A 9,756-nucleotide genomic window follows, 5' to 3' on the forward strand; every position below is an offset into this window, starting at 1 on the left:
AAGTAGCCCTCTACGAATTGTAGACCTCCTGTCAAAAGTGATCGATTTCTTGAGGCCACTAATAAATAAAAGATCGATCACTATTCGTAAAAATCCGTTAGTTCGTTTATAGTTGTAGTGGAAGGGATACCCTCAAATCATGGGAGTTGGAAATCAAAGTTCGGCAAAAGCGCCGTTACTATTCATGATTTGGCGCATCGAGTAGAAAGTAAGCTTTCGAGTTCGAGAATGGATAAATAGTTATGCCAGCACACCAGTTGAATTAATTAGCAAGCGGCGTCAAGCTTCAATTAAGTATCAAACAAGTTTGACGTTTTTTCACTTAACTTGGCTTGTAATGCTGTAAGATGAGGAAGAGTATGTGATCTCATCATTCACCGAGTGTGCAAGCTGAGTACGATACGATTCGGCAATCTCGCCAGCGTACATACTAAAAGTGCGACCCTCTCATCCGATCACTGCTGTTACAGACACAGGTGGTACTCCCAAAGGGTGATGGATGACCTGAGATGTCAGAGAGCGCTCTATGAGCATATTTTCAGCGCTCATTTTGATTTCTAACAGCTTGCACTTATATGTATAAAGCTTTCGTCTTCGAGCGGCGGGCAACTACTGATGAATAAATTAGACCACAGTAGATTTTTAAAGTAAATTTGCGTAAAAGTCTATACTTACAAAACTGAATAGTTTTGGGGCTCTAAGTTTTTCAAATTTGCAGTCATTATTCGACCTTGGCGACGCCCAGAACTTCTTTAAAAATATCGTATGCAGTCAGACTGATGCCAGTAGATACAGGGCTCTGAATTAAATTCCACAGTCTCGTTAGAAAACTCACTTTAAACGCATGCAACTTTAAGCAGAAATCACGTACACGCAACCAATTCACTGACACTCCTTTGAAAAACCCCCGCCAACCTTCTCGTGCCAAAATGATTCGAGCAGTGGCGATTATACCCGAATATTGCAGTTTTGCCTCAGATCCGGAAACGTAGCCATCAGTTTGAATACGCCTTCTAATGGTGTCCATCGGGTATGTGCCTTTCAATTCCATAGAGATCATCATTAAAGTGTGAAAACATTTAGAGTATGAAATGATCGTACCAGTTTGAGCGACGCAAGCTGCAAAATACGAGCACATAAATTTGGTAACCGGATTAAGACTCGGTTCGAACCCTGGTCCATTCTTTTGCTCCAGTCTTCGACGCTGCAAATTCAATGTCTACATCCCCAATCAACAAACTCAACTCAATTCATAAGTCACATACGGCTAAAACTTTCTATAGTACACACCCATATCTTGAAACGCTCATTTAATGAGAATCCAATACCCGTGTACGGCAATGTTCCTAACAAGGAAGGCAAAAGTCCTCGCGAAAACGAGCGCATCCCTTCTACCTTATACATCGAGATGACAGCTTCAAAGATACTTGTATATCTTTGCTTTCCCATTTGTACCATATATCTCGCCCGAACAATGTCCAGTGGGTAAGCCACTACTAATGACAGCCCACCAGCCAGCGAACCCGCTGCTACCAGCTGTAAATTACTTAGCTTAGGTACTTCAGCACTTCCCTCTCTCTCCGCTTTAGTTATATTGTATGCATGAAATTTGTGCCTAAAAAAATCAAAACCTGAATGTTGTAGTCCCGCATACGGGACTACCCTGATAATATTAAGCATATTTCCCCGAAACAAAGCATGAAATCCATCGTGCACATAGATATCTCTCGTCATTCTGGCAGCATTTTGAAAACTAAACTTGTGGTGATCGTTTACTTGAAATAGAATCTTAATTCGGTCCAGTGGAGCTAACGTCGATTTGGCGATAATGCCCGCCATGCCGCCAGCAATGAAAGACTTCGAAATCGTCATAATGGACCCTAATCTTTCAGATGTATCAGCTGGATCTACAAACTTTCGCGTTGCAATCATTGGCTCGCTATTCTTAGTGGCTTCGTCGGATGTGAGCCAGTATCCGGCAATTGACGCCTCATAGTCCTCATACATGACCTTACGACCAACTCCATGTAATCTTTGACGTTGCTGTAGTAGTTGAATAATATCAAGCGTCTCATCTGGATGTGGCTCCTTCATATTGAGGTCGTAAAATAAATTATCGCTCATGTCAGAATCAAGCGCTGCAATCTGTGCAGCCCACAACGTGTACACCGTTTGTACTGCTTGGGGACTCTGGACTTTCCAATGCATGACACAATCACAAAATGCAGCAAAATCAAGTCTCTCATCTCTTCCTGTCATATCACTTTCGATACGACGAATTGTTTCTGCGCTTGGGTCTAAACGCACAATCTCGTCCGCCAATGCCCCACGGGAAATTGTGCCTCTCATATCCGGTCCAAGATCCGAGAAAAAGGCACGCATGATTTCTAATACTTCTGGTGTTAGTGAAAAGTCCGGATTGTATAGTTTGAGCGCTTGTTGCGCGTATGCTTCTTGCCGCCGCTGCTGGGCATCTAAGTCTATCATGGATTAAAATTATTGTGATAAATGATGTAATAGTCACTTTGATTTTTTTTGAAATCATTTCATTATATTAATTTATTATTGTCACATGTATAAATTAATTATGCACAGCGAAACGACAAACTGAAAGGACTACAATAAAACTTTCCAGCCAAATTTTCGCAATGGACGCATGCATCGCTCGAGGTGGAATTTCTCATGTTTTGTTTCAGGTACGAGTTATCGTTGACATGTAGCAAAGAAAGACTTTTATTTCTTATCTTCTAAGATATTTAGGCTCGAGCTTCGCTTAATAATCCATCACGTCCAATCACCCCACACACCTCTAGCCGTTCGCTTTTTCACAGCGACGACAATCGTCCCGAATCACACCTAAGCTTATCGAATGCATTGCTAGAACCGCAACAAATGTTGCCACCTTCAATTTTCAAGTTAAGGGAGTCATTTTCTGAAATACACAGTACTCAATCTTCGGAAACATCTCAACCTAATCAAAAACGCACTTTCGGTAGTCTGAAGTTGGCACATGCCCCGATTCTTTTGAATGATAACGCTGAAGATGATGCAACTGGTATAGCGATGAGAGAGGTAGAACGTGATCTGGAAGCGTCTCTTAGCCTACCATCGAATGTAACTTCATATTTGTTATGTCATATGATAATTTCTCAACCACTTAAAATTTGGTTATGCCTCTTAGGATGAATTGCAAACGTCTTATGATGAAATCGAGCACTGCATTAAAGATATTCATGGCTTAACAAGTTCACGAGAATTTGTTGCTGCCATTGGGCGTTTGCGTGAATTATTGGAGAACTTTTTGCATCTCAGTTTTTTCTTACAAGTTGGTATTAAAACTGTAAAAGACGCATCAGATGTGAAGTTACACATAAAGCTCTTTAACAAGCTTTGTACTGTATTGCTCGATCAGTGGGAGATCAATGCAACATGTTTACTCGAGCTCGCACCTTCTCTTTTGGCTTTGTATGGTATTATACCAAGTGACGATGACAAGTTTTCCAACAGCGCACGTATTTTAAAATTGAGTAAGATGCTTTTTGGGTTTAGCAGGGATAGCAAAAACGATAATTGCTTCTGCAATGTTCGCTATGTGGAGGCCATTCTCTCCGCTATTTCTAACACAAGCAACAATCATGCTGATGAAAAAAACTCAACAAATACCAATGATGTAATCATATCATCAACAAAACATCAAAAATTTCCTTTGAAGTTACTTATATACATGACTGGAACAATCAAAAACATTTCTGATGCTCAAGATAAGATGGTTCATTTGCTGGCTACTAATCGTGCAATTGCAACGTTAAGTGAGACTTTATTATGGCGAACTGATGAAGAAGCTGAAAAGAAAGAAGTGGCGCAATTATTGGTTCAAATTACTGGAATTTTACGCAATTTGTCTGTCGTCAGAACATATCAAAAGCAGTTTCTTGAAAGTCATATTCCTTTACGATTATGCAGAATAATACCGGTATACATACCACATCCAGAGTTAATGGTCAATATCTCCCGAATTTTGGGTAAATTAACACTACACGAACTACCACGAGCTCAAATCAATCAAGACTTAATGAATGTCCAAAACATTATGACTTTAATTGATCCTCATTACAATACATGGATTAAACTTGCAAATGAACATTGTACCTTTACGCGATTTCAAGAATTACTTTTTGTTCGCGTTTTTTTCATTCTCGGTAATTTATGTGCTGGCAACGACCAAAATCGAAGTTTGATTGGCACGAAGAATGGGATTACGAACATTTTAATAGTTTTGCAGACTTATGCTAGGCATTATCTGAATGACGAAAACACAATGAAGTCTACACAACCAGAAGACTGTCGTTGTGACGGACAAGCAAAACAGGCAATGGAAGTTCTTGTCAAGCTTGTACGTGTGCTTGCAAATTTAGCCATTAATGTAAATGTTGCTACAGAGCTTAATGGTCAGGATTCAATCGAAATCTTACTGGATATTTTGAAAGTCTCTCATCAAGCGGGACACGAGGAGCTTATGCTGAATACTGTAAGTTGCATCACTAATGTATCGTATTATACTACAAGGCAAAGTAGCGAAACATCCTCCACTGATTGCTCATTCAAGTATAATTTTATCGAAAGCAATCGCATTACCATTGTACAGCTTTTGTCTCAAATTCTTTTGAGCAGAAATGTGGAAGCTGTTGTGGAAGCAGCTAGAGCTTTTGGAAATTTGTCACGATTTCAAGATGTGTTGCCATATATGGATCAACATAAAGTGCTTGAATGTCTTGTTGTTTTATTGGACCACAGCAGCCGCGAAGTTGTATGCACGGTGTGCGGCGTTTTGATGAATGCAGCTCTTGATATCTCTACGCGTGAGAAATTACTGGCTATTCGTCCCCTTATTGACAACGATTGTGTTGACATTCGAAGCTTGTTAGTGGAAATTATTGAATCTGCTAACCTACATGACATTGATATGACGCTGATCGCGAGTAAAGTCCTTTACAATTTGCTTTTGTCCAGGAATCACGAGCCATCTTGCAATAATAATGCCGGTAATTTTGCTTCCGATGCACGCCAGACTATTCAAAACATTTTAGAAAGCACTTACACCGCACAAGCTCCGAAAAAAGACGAAAGAAGAAGAGATTCTGAATTAGACCGTGATATAATTGAACCTGAATCCTGGCAAGAATTGCGCTTGGTTCTTTCACGATTACTAAAAATCTGGATATAGACATCGCTAAGTAAAATGATCTTAAAGTCTCGAGACGCACTGAGCAACGATTCGAGAGCATAATCATCAACCCGTTTCTATAATTACCTTTAGGTCCATTGAAAGTGCTACATAAGCACCTCAAAAATTCCAACCAGCATGTTTACATACATCCCTAGACATGTTACAGACGAAATTGTCAGTCGGCGATTCGTACAGTCGTACAGTCGAATTGCTGATCGGCGACGAATTATAAACTGAAAAGTAGCTTTAATGTATTTGCTGATTCTTACTGTCGAACAAGGAGGAGATATAGTTTGATGTATTTTGATACTCAAACATGGTTTAACGAATTAAGTACTGGACCCCTCCTCTTTGTCCTAACCAAACAACAATGCATCTTCAATCTTTTGCTCGATGCATTACACACTCAACGTTCGATCTGCGCGCCGTAAATTCTGAGTAACATTTTCTTAAGTCTTGAAGTGCACACCCCTACTTTGCGCTTTTGCATTACTTCAAACGGATATCTCCGTTTTTTCGTCTCCCGAGCTGCCGAGCAATGGAGCCGCCTCGTCCCTCAATTGCGTCGTTGAATATTCGTGCTTCGAAAGCCAGATCGTGATGACAAGTGCAAGTGAGCTTAATGCCACTAATAGTCCGATAACATTGCCCAAAACGCAATCCGATGCCATGAATTTCTCCACTTTCTTACCATATAATTCGCCATTTACATTGCAGCTGCCATTAAATGTAAGCTTCTCCATGATTCCTGCCTCAACTGTTGCGACAACAAGTCCAAGAATTGACAGGCCGATTGCAATGTGATACGGAGCTATCAACTTGCGAACGCTTTTCTCCGCACCCGGATAAAAGAACACACCAAAACTACCCAGCCACTGATACACCAATAACGCAGAAACTGTTAGCAAATTTGCTTTCAGCCAGTAAATGTTCTCAACGTACGTGCAGGAAAAACAAAATTAAGACTCCGAGCCCCATCCAGCTGTGTAAACTGTAAAGATTAGTGATGCCATGCTCATTGTGAAAGCGAAACACCGCCACAGCACCGAGTACTGCACTTAAGAATCCTAGTGCGTGAAGCGACAGATGGATACGCTGGATGATACACACATTAGCATGATTAATATCACCGAGCCTGACATCCAAATAATTTATCCTTCTGTTTCTCACCTTGTTCATTGCGTGATTGAATGGTAGGGAGATATATGCCAGTGCTGCTTGCATTGAGCAGAAGACGAAACCGAGGCTCATAAGCAGCGGGTGCCAATTAAACACCCGCGCGTCCCCATAACTCAATGAAAATCCGGATATATCGTGCGCAATTACCACATCGTCTTTCACGACATAGGCGGTCAGTCCACGTCCCATCCAATAGCCCATAAGTATCACCGCAAGTGACGGAAGACTCTACCATACACAAATAATACTGATGTAAGACATCTCAATTTATACATACAGGGACTTTAAAAAGTGAGTCCGTTTTTTTCTGCGTCATGCTACATGCACGTACGTGGGCTAAAATACGTGGAACATCCTCCATTTCAGTCTTTTACAAGATTTCTTGAATGACCGTTTGGTCACGATCAGATATGCGATTGGACCAAAATATCATCGATGGAAAGAGACGAATAGCTCAATTAAAAAAATATTGATGAAAAGAAACATTTACATACCTCACATACATTATTAATATGTTCTCTAAACAAGTTCGTCCAAGTCGAGTATAGCTAATGGATGGTATCTGTATTGCCGCTACAGCGAAGGAAAATGGATTGTAAGTAGTGACAAAGCAACCAAAAAGAAGCCACGAAGAGAAGAAAACACTTCATACGAATTGGTTATTCAAGACTAAGATCGGCACAGGCGACACGATTAAGCGAATTCAAGGCAAAATTAGTGGCATGCGAAAACAAACGCTTATATGGCATTGATTTTCTGCTGCTATTACACAGTCAATGACTTAAAACTTTTGTTTAATGTTCTCGATACGATGGAATGTACCGGCGAGGCATGGTGACATTCCAAACTCAAACGTGATGGCAGAAATAAAGGAGCATATGCAACTCTATGTACATGTCTTGTAAGTCATAGGTTTTGACGACAACAAGATTTAAAGGCAAGAATTAACGATTTAGAAAAAGATCGTGTCCAAGCTGAAGAAGCGACTGAATGGATAACACCAGGTAGGTGTTGCAGCGAGACTACCGTAGCAAAACGCTTAAGGAAGCGTACTTTAGGTCACCGGATTTTCGTTCTTTACAAGAACCAAGTATGAGTTAGCGGATCGCAATCCGCTTACCCCAAGAGTAATTGTTGCCTTCCCAAGGCTAAGCGACTCTTCGGTCTGGATTCCAAACCGATTTTTATTTATCAATCCTAATTTTAAAAGTTTAGATTTTCCTAAATATACTAAATATTTACATTAAAATCTAAATAAATGCATAATTACTGGCTACCTAGCCCCGTACCGTATTCTAGTATGGGTGTGGTCACACCATTCACATCTCGTGTGACACACAAACCCCTGTTACAGGGTTCGTGTAACCCCGTTACACCCTCCCCCATTAAGATTAAGAACATTTTCACTTCCAATTGATCTTTGCCTCAACAGACTCGCGTGTTCGTTAGACACTGCAACTCAATTTGTTGGAATTTAACAACTTTCTTGATCAATGAGCCCTGTGTCCACGACACGAAAATCACCAAGTCTCGCTGGTTCTTACAGCGAGCACGGGCAGAGCCCAACTTTGCCCCCCGCACGCGATGCGGTGTCGGACAGTGCGTCCGCGGCATAGGGGGATGTATATCCTAGGCTCGATGAGCGCAAACGTCGGGCTTCGCGCACGCTATCAGTGCCGAGTGGCCTCGTTGAGGATGCGGTTGACTATGAGTCTGTCACCTCTTTTTCCGCATGGCAGGACGAGGAAGGCGAGCTGCACCAGCAGCGTGGTACGATCCCTGCTCGCGCCTTGCGGACCCCCATATCCCCATGTCCGTTCCCTTACTTCTCGACAACTGAGAAACGTGGTGTAATCACCAATGACCTCGACGGGGAACAAAGGCGGCAGCTTGAAGCTGCTCGTAAAGCTGCTCTAAAGCACGCCCATCCACGGTCGGTCATTGACCCTAGTGTGGAATATGGCTTCCGCCCTGCGGATCCCGCTTCGGAAGCGAGGGACGCGGTTCCTCGATCGTTACGCGTCCACATCATCGGGCCCCCGACCAGAACGGAAGATGAACTTGCCAAACGGAAGCTCTTCGAGCTCGTTTCTTGGCACCACAAGAAATTACGTTAAACGTTTATCGCACTCGTCTAAGTGCTCAACGAGGTGGTTCTCGTGTACCCGCAATGCGGACAATACCTGTGCTCGCCCCTGACGAAAGCACGCTCTTTGAGCGATGGGTGCAATGGCACCGAAAACTTTCCTCACTGCATAACATGCAGTTGAGCCACAAGGAAGTGGACGTGCGTGTGGAGTGACACCTCCGCTTCGAGTTTGCCAAACTCAAGGCACGCCGTCGACTTCCTTCGGATTGTCGCCATGCGACGTATGGGTTAACAACCCCTAATGCTCCTGCGTGCTCTGTGTCTTAGACCGCAAGAGCTCAGGGCCACTGCTTGAGCCCAGCTCATGGCCCTGACAATTATCGGGAAGCACGGGGCGATTGATGACGCGGGACGTCTTGATCTTCTGACCAAAAGCGTCCACGGCGATTGGGCAATCTTGCAAAACTGGCGCCTCAAATTCCCACGAGATTTCGGAGTCGGGATATCCCCGCCACTTCACCTGATATTGGGTTTGACCCTGGTGACGACGTCGACCAACAAGACGTTCCACGTGATAAAAGACGTCACCGTTCTCATCGAGAAGAGCCGGTGGCGGGCGGTGACGACCGGGTCGACCGCCGTCCAATGACTCGTGATGCTCTTAGAGCCCTCGAGGACAAGATCCTTCGTAATCGGAGCTCCGCAGAGCGTCCTGCTGAAGAAGGATATCGCTGTGCGGACGCTCTTGACGATTTAAAGCACGTCGTACGCCAGCTGCCTCGCCATGAGGACTACCGCGCTCTGTAGGAACGACTCCTAGCCGTGGAGCGCTTGGCTCCATTGGAGATGGAGGTTGTTGCACTCCGTGCTCAGAACCAATTGCTGGCTCAACTTCTGGGTGGCCGAGGGCCCATGGGATCCGCTCCGGCGCCAACGCTTCCCCCTTCACTTGCGCCGGATCCCGGTACGACTTGAGCAAGCCCACGTAAAACACCAAGTGGGTGCGCATCCGATTCGGAAGGTTCAGCGTATACGCCAGGCCCCGTTTGGCCACAACCTTAAACGGCCCAGTAAACCGTGGACGAAGCTGCGTCCGGAAGATAGCAGGGCTGCATGTGTAAACAGGTTTTTTGAAATTAATAAAACCAGATTCCCGACCTTAAAGCTTTCCACTTTGCCTCTTCGTTTTTCGTCTGCATATTGTTTCTGCAGGTCTTGGCTTTTAGCCAACGCATCGCGAACGTGTCGTAGGACACTCAGT

The 9,756-nt window shown here is 43.5% G+C and overlaps 3 protein-coding genes across 3 annotated transcripts; 1 reads left to right on the forward strand and 2 right to left on the reverse strand.

The window, feature by feature from the left end:
* Window positions 1–721: 721 nt before the first annotated feature.
* On the reverse strand, window positions 722–2,487 carry PHALS_13078 (mitochondrial carrier family; the record flags this gene model as incomplete). Its single annotated transcript, XM_024728761.1, has 4 exons — window positions 722–799; window positions 872–1,038; window positions 1,102–1,219; window positions 1,291–2,487. The coding sequence occupies 4 exons, from the start codon at window positions 2,485–2,487 to the stop codon at window positions 722–724; spliced, it is 1,560 nt and encodes a 519-aa protein (XP_024579206.1).
* Window positions 2,488–2,648: 161 nt separating this feature from the next.
* PHALS_13079 (Neural adherens junction protein Plakophilin and related Armadillo repeat proteins) lies at window positions 2,649–5,224 on the forward strand (the record flags this gene model as incomplete). The annotated part of the gene is made up of 4 exons (XM_024728762.1): window positions 2,649–2,696; window positions 2,761–2,915; window positions 2,997–3,114; window positions 3,182–5,224. The coding sequence occupies 4 exons, from the start codon at window positions 2,649–2,651 to the stop codon at window positions 5,222–5,224; spliced, it is 2,364 nt and encodes a 787-aa protein (XP_024579207.1).
* Window positions 5,225–5,721: 497 nt separating this feature from the next.
* PHALS_13080 (cytochrome b ascorbate-dependent) lies at window positions 5,722–6,767 on the reverse strand (the record flags this gene model as incomplete). The annotated part of the gene is made up of 4 exons (XM_024728763.1): window positions 5,722–6,102; window positions 6,170–6,322; window positions 6,398–6,634; window positions 6,738–6,767. 4 exons carry the CDS (start codon window positions 6,765–6,767, stop codon window positions 5,722–5,724), a joined length of 801 nt encoding a protein of 266 aa, XP_024579208.1.
* Between the last annotated feature and the right edge of the window lie 2,989 nt (window positions 6,768–9,756).

Source organism: Plasmopara halstedii (genome assembly GCF_900000015.1).
Source record: "Plasmopara halstedii genome assembly, contig: Scaffold_650, whole genome shotgun sequence".
Lineage (NCBI taxonomy): Eukaryota > Oomycota > Peronosporomycetes > Peronosporales > Peronosporaceae > Plasmopara > Plasmopara halstedii.